This window comes from Rhinopithecus bieti, unplaced genomic scaffold (assembly GCF_001698545.2).
Source record: "Rhinopithecus bieti isolate Rb0 unplaced genomic scaffold, ASM169854v2 scaffold_21155, whole genome shotgun sequence".
Taxonomy (NCBI): domain Eukaryota; kingdom Metazoa; phylum Chordata; class Mammalia; order Primates; family Cercopithecidae; genus Rhinopithecus; species Rhinopithecus bieti.
Window position 1 is genome coordinate 975730 of NW_016810615.1, and position 13705 is coordinate 989434.

The 13705-nt window shown below is 35.8% G+C and overlaps 1 protein-coding gene across 1 annotated transcript in view; it reads left to right on the forward strand.

The window, feature by feature from the left end:
- The window catches only part of DIAPH3 (diaphanous related formin 3), a 522774-nt gene that overhangs the window by 405474 nt on the left and 103595 nt on the right, over positions 1–13705 (forward strand). Inside the window, 2 exon segments of the mRNA XM_017892515.1 lie at positions 2005–2100; positions 2576–2635. Of these exon segments, the coding sequence (XP_017748004.1) occupies positions 2005–2100; positions 2576–2635 (156 nt within the window).

Genomic DNA, 13705 nt, shown 5'->3' on the forward strand with positions numbered 1-13705 from the left:
TTTTCTTTTTCTCCAATTCCATATTTTCATTTTCTTTCCCACAGTGAGCACATCAGCACATTTACACGTCTGCTCCACCTTTTATACACACACAATAGTCTCAGAATCACTACATCAATACCACTACCAACAACAAATTTAAGAAGAAAGTTCACATTCTCTTTATAGTTTTTTCCCTTAAACTTTATGCCATTAAAGTATTCAAAAGTTACTTGGATTTATTTTTTTCCCCTCCTTTATAATTAATGCTATCAATTTGAAAACATGTTTATTTGATTTCAGTACTAGGATTTTTTTTCAATCTCATGACTGCTTGAAAAGATTTAAAATTTTAATTTTAGATTTTGAAATGTTTTCTTTTCTTTTACTACCTTAAATATTTGACATTGCCTGCAGTTTTAAGGAAAAAATATAGTTGAATTTGAATATAAATTTTCAAATACCTACTTATTTGTCTGAAATATTTAATGTATTTTAGTTAAAATAGCCATCAAATCACTTAGAATTACATTTACTGTAAATTAACAACTTCCAAATATTCTATTTCTCACCCACCTTTTTTGATAACACCTACAAGGTTTAGTACTGTTCTAAAAACATGAAACAGCAGCAGATGGAAAAGTGGCTGATACATATTTATATTTATATATCTGTTTATAAACTGTAAATGAGTATGTTATTTGTATTCTACTGCATTCACTTTTCATCTTTTCTCTGTAAAGGAATTGTGTATGAAAATGGAAAAAAAAAATAAAAAGTTCGAAGGAAAATAGCTTTCCATTATTTTAAATGTAGCAGTATAGCAGCCATACAATTTCATAAAGAATGACTGCAAGTTACCTTGTCCGGTCGGACAAAAAGTCCTTGGTATTTCCTTGAATTTGGTTTGGGCCAGTAATTCCTTTGAAACTTTTTCTCCTGCTTTCTTTGAATAATATTTAACAATGATAACTATAAATACTTATAAATATTACAGGCATAATTTGTTCTTTGTAGAGATAATTGGCTCTATATCCATGTCTTTCGTTAATTATATACAAGATATCACTTTAAAGTAATCTTAATGGAATGCAATCCTTTTTAGAGAGCCTCTTTTGATTTATTTTACATTATAGAAGATAAATTTATACATTCTGTAAAATTTTGTAGTGATTGTTCTGTGTCACCTCAAGTCAGGGGATGATTATCTTCTGATATGAAAAATCAGTTGTTGGAAGCATGTTCACAAAAGTTAGCATGGAAATATAATTTGATAAGTTTAGACAGCAGAATATCAGTAACAACAAAAACGCTCTCCTGGGCCTTGCACGGTGGCTCACGCCTGTAATCCCAGCACTTTGGGAGTCTGAGGCGGGCAGATCACGGGGTCAAGAGATTGAGACCATTCTGACTAACATGGTGAAACCCCATCTCTACTAAAAATATGAAAAATTATCTGGGTGTGGTGGCGGGCACCTGTAGTCCTACTCAGGAGGCTGAGCAGGAGAACAGTGTGAACCTGGGAGGCGGAGCTTGCAGTGAGCAGAGATTGCGCCACTGCACTCCAGCCTGGGCAACAGAGCTAGACTCTGTCTCAAAAAAGAAAAAAAAAAAAAACACTCTCCTATACCTGGTTGACTTCATAATATAGGATGATGCCTTGAAAATAGCTTATTTCTACAAAGGAAATGTGATTTATGATAACTGAAGACTCAAACATGACTAGAACCACATTCCATTTAAGGTAATTATGCTGTTGGACTATAAAAACAGTGCTCTGAAGTGAATCAGTGGAACTCTGTCCTTTTTAGTGCACAGTAACATAGGCACTAATGAGGCACTTTTCATTAAAAGATAGTTGATTTATGAGAGAGTTAAAGTCCTGCCTTATTTTGAAATTGCTAGCTTAGTCCCGGCGTCTGATCTTTTTTCTCCCTACCATCACCATCACCAGTTTCTGTGGAGCTTTGACATTGCTATGGTAACCCTGAGGGCTGATGGAATTCCCTGCATCTCTTTTCACAGAGGGTGATGAGACAGGAGTGATGGATAATCTGCTGGAGGCCTTGCAGTCCGGGGCTGCCTTCCGCGACAGAAGAAAAAGGACACCGATGCCGAAAGGTGAACCCTATATTTGTTTCATGCTACTTTCTAGGGCGCTATCACAGAGAAAGAACCTGTTGTTCTCATTCTTTAAGTCATGTGTCAAGAATGCAGTGCCGTGGGCAACAACTGTTCAGAAGTTTCATAAGTTTGCTTAATCCCTTGCACAGACAAATGTCAGAGAGATATGCATTCCAGTTGGCCGATGTCAGTAGCACATTAACAAATCAATGCACTGAACCTAGAAAATCCTGATTAGTGTGACAAGTCTCATCTAAAGAACCATATGTACCTTATCCCAGTGGAGTTTACAGTAGCATAATTAAATGGGAAGTAAAAGTCATAATATTATTGCTTCAAGTATTTCAGGGTATTGAAGCATTACTTTGCTGCCAGAAATACTTAACCTTGGAAAAAAGTATATCTAATACTGTTTTCTTTCTTGAGATGCGTGGACCTCTATATTAAGTTTATTTTATATATTTTTTAACAGATGTTCGGCAGAGTCTCAGTCCAATGTCTCAGAGGCCTGTTCTGAAAGTTTGTAACCATGGTAATAAACCGTATTTATAAATTGCACATTCTTCTTATCTACTTTTATCCTATTGATCTGTGATTTTAGTACACTGCTGTGAAATTCTCAAGTTTCAATATAACTAAAATAGTAAAAATATGTGCATGTACATATTTGCTATGAGACTGTGTACCCGTATTTTTAATCCTTATATTATTGCCTTGAGGTTGTGTCTTACGTTCTTCTATCAGGTCTTTAGTGAATTTTTTGTTATTATAATTGTCTGAAGTTAATGTTCAATCATTGCTGATCAGTGTTATCCAAGGCACTCTTTCTCATAACACTTTTTAAAATAGTGGACTTACTATATGTCAAGATACAATTTGAAGTATTGAATCTGTCATCTGTTTTAATCTCCCACATTCACCAGTGTAGTTAGAAATACCTTAACTGGCATTTTGGCAAAATCATAAAAGTAGATGAGCTTCATGTGGTATTATTGTGGAAGGATGAGATAAAATCACTAAGAAGGTGAATTAACTTAGTCTCTGATATTCATCTAAGATGGACTCCTCTCAAAAATCTCTAACCAGTCCTCCATACCCAACCTCATAGAACTCTCTGCTCTATTCAGGGTGCCATTTCATGTTGATTGGGTTTTATTTGCTTTGGTTCTTTTCCCTCTGTGTTATGGCCTTGGGTCCTGCCTACCTTCCACAGCCAAAACACATTCATTGATTGTGGGTGCTGTTTTTCAGAGTGAGATTGTCACTAATGTTTGCCAGATTTATAAATGTAAAAAAACTTGACAGATTTTGTACGAGTGTTTTGGGTGCAGATGAGTTAAGTAGAATTATTAACATGTGACTGAGAGAAAAACCTGTGCCAATTTCTAGGGAAGCCTAAAATAATTATGAGGTAAATAAGAAAAAGACATGGATGTAATTATCTTTTAATAGGTGTGTGGATCCTTACTGCCGAAGGTAAAGTATATATAGTAGGTGCTTAACAAATGACAGTAAAGGTAAAAATATACTGCAGTCTCTTAAATAGATCTTTTTTGTGTTTTGTCTTGCCTTTCTCTTGTATAGCAATACAAACAGGAAGAGTTGGAATAAGTCAGAGAAGTTCACTGTGAATAATTAAGTAATTCCTAAATTTAGGGTTATGATTTAGAGCCATTGTGACATATTTTACAATGGCAATACCTGTAGAGAGGAGAACTATCCTGATCTTAGGATTATTTTGTATTATCCATGAATAAATGGAAACCCAGAGAGGCTGAAAACTTCCTAAGAGTACAGAGCTGGTTAGTGACACAACTGTGACCAGAATATGGTTCCAATTCCTATTGTATTTATTTCTTGATTTTGTATATGTACTTCAGTTATTTTTTATTATTATTAACAAGATAATCAACTCAACCCCATTTTAAGTCATTAACAAAGAGCCACAGCCAAACACAATGATTGTGATATGATTAATGATAGGCATATACCATTCTACAGTTAACTTAAAATATATATTTTTAGATACTATTTGGGGCAAAATGAGTTCAGATAACTTTGTACACTGGTCTTGAAGAACTCAGCCTTGTGACTATAATATTAGTAAAGTGTCTGGGATATAATGGCTCAGATGCAATTACTTATAAATTGTGATGTTTCTTATATCTGTTTTATTATATATACAGCAGATGAGCATTGCATTTTTATAAAGCTAATATGTACTGGCTTAAGTTCTAAGGCTGTTGTGATAATTAAGCTAGTAGATTATACAGCAAGCCAAACAAGATATATCAAAAAGTTCAAATTCTCTATTCTAATATAAATGTGATGAGTGCCTACATTTTTAGAAATTATTTTCTATTCATATTTCTGTTGTGTTTTCCCTTCATATTTCTAACCAAGTAGAAAGAAATCCAAATGATCAAATTTATCTTAAGAATTGTGTGTATGTAGATTTATTGGACTAGATGTTGAAAAATGCAGGATTTGGTTAAGGAAAATGTCTTCACTGAAAAAAGTCTAGTGATTGTTTTTACTATGGGATGACATTTTGGAGTTCAGTGTGTAATCTATTTCTAAAAACTACTTTGTTTTCATTGAAAATACTAACCCTACGACTCAACTATGTGATTTGAAATGTAAGATTGAACTTACTTTTAAATTTGCTTTTATATACTTAAAAGAAAATTGATGTCTAATATTTATATTTTCTACAAGTATATATTGTTGATATTGATCTCATAACTTATTTTAAAGACGTAAAAGATTTTCTACAGCTATTTGAAATTCATTTATAGGCTATGTAAAATAATAATAATATTAATAATAAGCTAATGTTGACTGAGATATTTGGCTTACTAAATGCCAAGCACTATGATGAATGTCTTATGCATATTACCCATTTAACCTTCTCAAATATTTATCTCAGAGAGTCAATAGTTTTATCTCCATTTCATAGTTGAAACCAGTCAAGTATTAAGCAGGTCTGATAACTTGTTTAAGGGCATGTAGTCAAATTTTGAATGCATGCCTATCTGACTTCAGAGTCCAAGTTGTTGATTTCTTTGCCATGCCATACTCTTAACATAACTGCTTGAATCCATGTCTAATTCCCTTCCCATCCATGAGCTGATGACTTATGTGCGCACTTTTTTTAGCTTGTAACATAAAGTTGATCAATTGAGACACAGCCTCTCAGAGGTTCTCCAGCCTCTGGTGTGCCTCATCTCTTCTTCCCAAATTTAACCACTAGATAGCACTGTTTTCCTAGTCTGAGGTTTGGATTATGAAAATAATCTAGAATTAATTATGACCACTTTTTATTTCTTTTAATAAAGTCAGTATTAAAACATTTATGTTAATTTTAATAAACCTATGCTCTGTTAGAAATATTATAGAAGACTTGGGTAAAAAATAGATATCCAAAGCCCAAATTTGAGTTTATTAGCTGCAGTTTTAATTTTTTATTGTCTGTGTATCTTTTGCTGTCTATGTATTGTCTGTGCTTTCTTAAATCAAAGCTATAGTCTCAGACTTCTTAGGTTTTTTTTTATATAGAGAGAGAGCATCTTTTATCTCAGAATAGAAAAAAAAATCTGCTAAAGTATCCTCCTGGACGTTGGGGCTAAAATGTCCCTATATGTATTTTAGCAAACTGACCTCAGGCATTCTAACTTCAGTGGACTTCAGAAGCAGACGTCTCATGCACTGAATTATCCAGCCTTTGTGCTGCGGTCCAAACGTCTATCAAAAACACTTTGGTTACAAGTTGTACCTGTTCTCTTTTGCTTTGGCTGTAAAGCCACAGGCAGAAATTAAGTATGTGCTAAATCTTTCTTTATTCAGCAAAATTTATTAAGCGGTTGCTAGGCACTTAAGATTTATAGATACCTTCTAAGAATGCACCATCTAGTTGAAAGACAGACTAGTAATAATTGCCCTACTTGTGGTAAATGCCAGGTTAGAGGTAACACAAAAAATTTTGGCAAGGAAGTCAGAAAGTCAGAAAGACTGATCCAGACTTCATGAGGACAGTTTAGAGTTGGCTTCTAGAAAGGATCTGAAATGCAAGCTGAGATTTGAAGGATGAATAGAAATGAGGCCAAAACCCAAGGACAAGAGTGAGCCCAGAAGCAGCAGCAGTAGCATGTATGCACTTTTTCAGGAGGTTCTTTCTGAACCCCAGTCTGAACCTTGTAGAACTGTACATTCTAGTGACACCCTAGTCTTCCCACTTTATAATACACACTGCCCTGAAGATGTTTTTATTCAATGTCTGTCACACTACTCATGAGTTTCATCAGAGTGGAAATAAGGCATAAAGGAGCATATCTGTCTTGTTGACTGCTATAACCCCAATACTTAGCTGGATTGGTATCAGGCATATAAGTGTTTATAAGAATATGTTGAATGAACAGACATGTTTATGTTTATACTTGAATGGAACTATTAATGTATATATTAAGGAGAAAAATCAAATCTCCTAATGTCACCCAAATAAGTGGAATTTGATGTGCCAGTTGCTAAAGTTCCAGCTGTGAACACAGTTAACCGCTTCCCATCTCCTCCCTTTAAGTTATCTATCATCAAAAGGAGATATTTGATTGTTTGGTCTATGCATAGCTTCAAAGAGTTGTTGGATCAGATGTAGGGAAGGTTCGATTTTGATTGGGTTACTCACTTCTTAGAAGTGGAGGGCTACTTATTAAATATCTTTCCCTTAGTCAAGCAAAGTGTGGCAACATTAAAACAAAAGAACGTATTTGTTGATGAGTACAGGACATTATCTATTTTCTTTATTCAACACAGTCCAAACCTAAAGATTTTCTGTAGTCTACAGAAAATAGTAAAATTCCTTCTTTTAAATCAAGATAATTAAAATATTTGTTACTGCATTTTAATAAATATCATACTATGGGGTTTGAGTGTTAAGAAATCAGCTGGCCAGTTGAAAATAAAGTACCAGATGGGGAAGAAGTATATTGCAAGTCTGACACCACGCCAAGAAATTTGGACTGTTGAGGTTTTTGAGCATGAAAATGATAGGTCCCCATAGTTTGTATGGAACTAAAGTGTAAGTGAGAAGGAGGGATTGAAAGGACTTCATGGCAAACTCTGTGCCAATATGAATCAGCTGCTAGGGATGGTGGAAAAGTCAAAGAGGGGAAGAAAAAAAAAGTCAAAAGGAAAGAAGCCCAGCCTAGAGCTCTAGGTTAAGACACCCCCACAGATAATTGCTAACAATTCACAAACAAGTGAGTTAGCTAAAGGAGAATCTTTAAAACAAAAGAATGGCAGGTTAAGGACTGAACCTTAGGAATGGCGTCAGGTGAGTAATGAAGTGAAGGAGGAGCAGAAAAGAGATCAAGAAGTTGGGAGGAATTACGCAGTGGTGGAGCCTATACAATGAAGATTGAAAGAAGACTTTGATTTTCTCATTTGTTTTTCTTTTCTTGTTTTCTTTGTAACCTGTGGTATACCACTGAGTGACTAGTGTTTTTCGGGATACATTTATTCCTACTCTCCTAGGGACTTCCCTTCCTCTGTACACTCTGTAAACTCTCTGTAAAACTTCTGTGACAAAGGCTCCACAGATGTGAATTGTTGAACCATACCTTATGCTGCATCTGCCTGCAGTTTGTTTGCATCCTCATTAGGTGGTTCTCTTTTCATAAGTGGTACAGTGGGATTTTTTTTCCAGTTAAATGGATAGAGAGTAATCAGAAAGAATTATATAAACTATATGCAATTAAAACCCCTAATGATAAAACTATTTAACTGTGACAAAATAAGATAAAACATAATCAAAATTTTAGGCAAACAAGTATTATGCATTTTTAGAGAGCATCCATAACCTAAACAAAATCTTGCTATATTATCTTTACACTAAATCAATTCTTAATAGCCTTAATTTGGATTTGATTATCTATTTTTACTCTTCCACTTATATATGGCACTTTGAGAGATTTTTATAGAAATAAGATTGTATTGCCTCCAGGCACAGCTGCTCTGCCACTCTAAGATTTGAAGTCAGAGTTAAATGTGAAGCTGGTTAGATATCTTTAAATTAGCATATTTTTCTAAGGGAGGCACACAAGACAGGCTTTGTTGTTGATATATCAAAACTCCATATAGAACCACCTCTCCCCCATCCCCAATCCACTCTATCTTGGATTGCCTTGTTTCTTGACCTACCTTTTCTCAAACAGCAAGAGTTTGTCTTGAGGCAGAATTAGGAAATTTCTAAGGTTTCCATTGGTGTCTACTGACTGGAAACAATGAGGACAACTCTATCGAAGTAGTGAATAAGTGAATGTTGACAACTCTGCCGAAGTAGTAAATGTTGACAACTACCATTTTCATTTATTTTAACTGTATCTTATTTTAAAGTAGAAAGAGCATAAGGAACAATATATTAAAATTACTTGATTTTCTAAATGTCATTGGCCTGTTTTCTTGAGAGTATTTTTTGTTCTTTTCCTGATGAACTTATGCCTGCCAAATAACCTAAGAAAGGGAGCTATTAAAATACTAATTGTTTTTGACACCCTTACACTTGGGCTTTCAAGCAGAATCACATGCTACCTGTAGCTGTCAAAAGACTTAAATGTTTTTTAAGGAGATTTTTCGAGGCCAGGAATGTAAAATAATTTGGATGATTTCACAATTTATTCAAACATCAGTCTCTTATATTTACCATGTAGTCAAGCAAAAGGCAGAACGGACTCAGCAGGGCTCCTGCTTAGGTAAGGATGCCCTGTGGGTAGACAGGAAAGGCTCTTCTTATCTAATTTATAGTCAGGGCAGGACAACCTTTTGGCATAGTCATTATCAAACAGACTCTTAAGCATGAACAGGTTAGGAAAGTCTCAAGTAGTAAAGACTTCAAGTTGTTTTAAAAGGACATTTATGCAAGAAATAGCAAATGTCTTTCATTTAATGAGCATTCACAAATGTATGCTGAAGGCTGGAATAAATTTAGTGAGAAGGAGATAAAGAACTGTATTGTATAAGGAAAGTAATGTCCTTGACTTCCCTGAAATGGTTGTTATGATTAATATGTCTCTTGTTCTGCTTGTGTTCCATAGTGGACTATAATTATTATGATCTTTTTAAATTGTTTGCCCATTCTGAAACTCTCCCTTTTCTCGTAGCAGAAGTTCAGAGTCTAAATTTATAAGGAATCAATGGACAGACTTCAGAAGCTCCTTGAACTCTGTACTTTTGTTTTAAATTTTGTGTTTGGACTTTTAAAACAAACTGGTGAAAGGATATATTGATTTCATCAAATTTCTCCCAAAATAAAAATCCCTTTTAAAAGAGGATTAAAGAATTACTGATTTTGTCATTTGATTACTAATTTGTTATACATTGTCTCTGTTTCTACGTGTTGTGTAATTTTGCATTACTTAAAAAGGAAGCTATTTCTATGATATTAATACTTGTTTGCCATTTGAGAACTAAACTTTCATGGGCATGTCAAATGCTTGGTGAATCTACAGTTTTAGAGACAAATAAATTGTTTAGCCTAAACAGTTACAGTCCAACGAGGTGGTGCTACTGTGGAGGTTCACTGAGCATACAGAAGAAATGACATCATCTGTACTTGGGATAGTCTTTGGTCTTACTGGATCTCCCAAGCTGGAAGGAGTGCAGGGCTCATCTGGGTCATACAATTTGGAAGGAGCAAGAAAGAAAAAGAGGAGCCAGAGGAGGAGCATTCTCCCCTAGGAGCCACCAGTGACACAGAAGTTGGGAAAAGGATAACGTTAGGAGATATACCTAATGTAAATGATGAGTTAATGGGTGCAGGACACCAACATGGCACATGTATATATGTGTAACAAACCTGCACATTGTGCACATGTACCCTAGATCTTAAAGTATAAAAAAAAAAAAAAAAATTAGTGTGGAAAAAAAAAAGAATAGTCACCAAAGCCACATGTTCAGAAAGACCAGGTAGAAAAAGGATGCACTAACACCTGAGCACAGATTGGTTTGAAGGACCCAGGTATCACTGCTTACCTTGAGAAACGTGGTATTGGTAGAAACTGAAGCCAGGTAGCCTTGGCTGGAGAAGGAGTGGAGCTGTTTTTCTTTCTTTCTCTCTCTTTCTCTCTCTTTCTTTTCTTTCTTTCTTTCTTTCTTTCTTTCTCTTTCTTTCTTTCTTTCTTTCTTTCTTTCTTTCTTTCTTTCTTTGTTTCTTTCTCTTTCTTTTTCTTTCTCTCTTTCTCTCTCTCTTTCTTTCTCTCTTTCTCTCTCTTTCTCTCTCTCTCTCTCTTTCTTTCTTTGTTTCTTTCTCTCTTCCTTTCTCTCTTTCTCTCTCTCTTTCTTTCTCTCTTTCTCTCTCTTTCTCTCTCTCTCTCTTTCTTTCTTTCGCCAGGTAGCCTTGGCTGGAGAAGGAGTGGAGCTGTTTTTCTTTCTTTCTCTCTCTTTCCTTTCTTTCTTTTCTTTTCTTTACTTTCTTTTTTTAAAGCCTAGATACGAAGAAAAGAAAAAGTAGGGAAGTAGCTGGACCAAATGGCTTGTGATTTAATGAGCATATTATGTTTATTTGCCATTCATATGACAAAGGCTTTCCTGTCTTTGTATTCTGAAAGGAAGTGTTAATAGCTCTGGAGGTGTGGGGTTAAGACTTAGGGGAGCAGTAGTTTAGGTTAGGTTCCTGGGGAATGGGATATTAGAGCATAGGTGCAGAGCACCTGGACAGTTAAAAAGGAAGGATGTTTGAACAGAAGTGGTGGCAGACAGTAATTGAGGGAAAATTCGGAACTCCCACCTGATAACACCTGTTTTCTCTGAGAATTAGGAGATAAGGTCTCTTCCTTAAAGTCATAGTCTCTGGCTGGGGGAAGGAGGCAAGGTCAATGGGGGATGATGCATCTCCTCTAACGAATGTCAGAGGAAAGTGATCAGGGAGACACAAAGTAAGTTTTACATTAATTGCAGAGGGAGATGATTACTTATGTAGTGATAGTACAGTGTGTAAAATCCACGGGAAGAAAAGTAGCCAAGGTGCCTCCCAGGCCCTGTGAAAAAGGGCAAATTGTCCCCAGTAACCTAAAGGTTCTAAAAAGTAATCTCCGCGTGTGACCACAATGCTCAGTTCGGCAGTAGGCAGACTGGGTGTGCTATAGAGCACCAGCCAAGCAGTCATCAGATTTTCTGAGAGGATGAGATATTTTGTGTTTTGAAAAGTGTAGTAGTTATAGGAAAATAATGAAAACTCTTTTGGATCATAACAATGTGTAGTTCACCAGTGTTTTTGCTATTATATTCCATCTGTAGTAGGCATTAGGGCAGGGATGGGGGACCCTACTGCAGCTGAATTTCTTCCAGGCATGTGCCAACTGCATTTTGTGTCTGAAATCTTTTCTAAGAAAACAACACTTGGTATTTATTTATAAGATACCACTGGATTTATATTTTACTTTATTTGCCCTCCTTAAAGGTCAGTTCCAAGTAGCCACAGATACAGAAACCACCTTTTAAAATTGCTGTCAGTATTAAAAATAAATAATTTGCAAAATACCTTACACATAGTAGGCACTTAAAAAAAAAATAGCAGTAGTTGTTCTTATTCAGTAACTATTTGTGAATGCATAAAACCAGCCAGATTTTCAAACATTGTTTCTACAAGTGAATGGTCTGGCAGAGGAGTTTGACCTTGAAAAACAGTTCAGAGTCAGGTTTGGGCTTTGAGTTCAAACAGGTCTTGGTTTAAATTCTTGACTTACTATCAGGGTGACTGTGGCAGGTTATTTGTCTTTACATTTTCTTTTCCTCAGCTATAAGAAGAGAAATTACACTATATGTTTCATAGGCTGTTAGGAAGACTAAATGAAAGTGTGTGAAGGTGCCCAAATTTGTGATGTAGTGCCTGGAATTGAGTAGCTACTCAATAAATTCAAACTATGCTGGCACCTCCTCATTCCTTCCTCTTCTTCACTTTCCTTCCATGATACATTTGCCAATAGAAAGTTATTGCAAATCCTTCAACGAGAATGGTACATAGAATGGGTTTAGTAATTGGAGACATGGAAATTAATTTTCTTGCCATGACTATGTCTTGGACTGTACTTAAAATACATGAAGTAATATAAACTAGTTTAGCAGAAAAAAGTTGAAAATTAAGACTATGGAGAATTTTGCTTTTAAAATAGAATAATAAAGATATTTTTTACCTCCCTTTGTCCTTGGGAGTCAGTCACCACAGAGCCACCAAGAGAAAGATTCACAAAAACAATTCCCAGTACCTGTAGCATCAAGATATCTTTAATCTGGAACAACAATATATAGAGACGGGAAAGATGGAAAAGATGATGATGCGAGGGTAAAGCTGGAATCCAGAGGTATTATTTTCCTAGGGCTACCATAGCAAATTATCACAAATTGGAAGGCTGAAAACAAAAATTTATTGCCTCACAATTCTGGAGGCTGGAAGTCTGAAATAAGATGTTGGCAATGCTGGTTCCTTCTGGCAGTTCTGTGGGAGAATCTGTTCCATGCCTCTCTCCTAGCCCTGGGCATTGCTGGCGGTCCTTGGTGTTCCTTGGTTTGTTGCTGCATCACTCCAGTGTGTGTCTCCATCATCACATAGTGTTCTCCTCATGTGTCCTTTAACTTGTCATGTGGCCTCCTTATAGGGACACCAGTCATTGGATGAGGACTCAACCTCCTCTAGTATGACCCTGAGTTTGCCTGATAACATCTGCAAAGATCCTATTTCCAAACACAATTGACATTCACAGGTACTAGGGGTTAGGATTTCAACATTTCTTTTTGAGGGGACACAGTTCAACCCACAACACCACAGGACCCCGGTGGCAAATGGACTGATTCATCCCTCCCAGGACTCTGAGGGCTCAGGAATTATTGGGGCCAGGAACTGCTGACAGAACTAGTGAGCCATAAAGCTGAAAAATGGGACTGGAAAAGGAGCAGTTCAGCCACCATCTAGACAGTCTGACTCCAAAGTCCAGAATTTTAACCATTATGCTGTACTGCATCAATTCACTTCCCTTTCCCCCACCCTTCCAGGAGATCAGAGATTTATCGTTTGAAACAATTGCACTCAAGAATCTAGAATGGGAATATGAAACAGGAGCGAGATTTCCACTGCAAACAGGGATTATGTAAACACAAGATGACCTAAAGAGAAAAAAGTGGAAATGAATGGAAAAAGCCTCTTCTGACTCCCTTCTGCCACTTGGTTCTTAGGATACGGAAGCCAAGTTTATGTTCCAAGCAGATGATAGAATACATCTCTGGATTTAATAAACAGTCTAGAGAACAGGCTTTCTGATACTAGTCTGCTCCTCCCCACAGTACTAGCTCAGATCAAGAGAATTACACAGAGAAACCCGTTAGCTGACCAACTTACTTATTCACACAAAATGTTTACTCTTAAATATTAATTTGGGCCAGGAATTCATTAGCTAACATTTGAGGAAAACATTTAACATGGAGAAAAAAGGAAAAACAAAGGAGCTCTTAATAAAAAGAGAAAATATGAAGAACAAAAGAAAATTTCAAGCAAAACACCACAATTATAATTTCAGAGATATCAAAGACAATTTTTTTTTTTTTTTTTTTTTTTTTT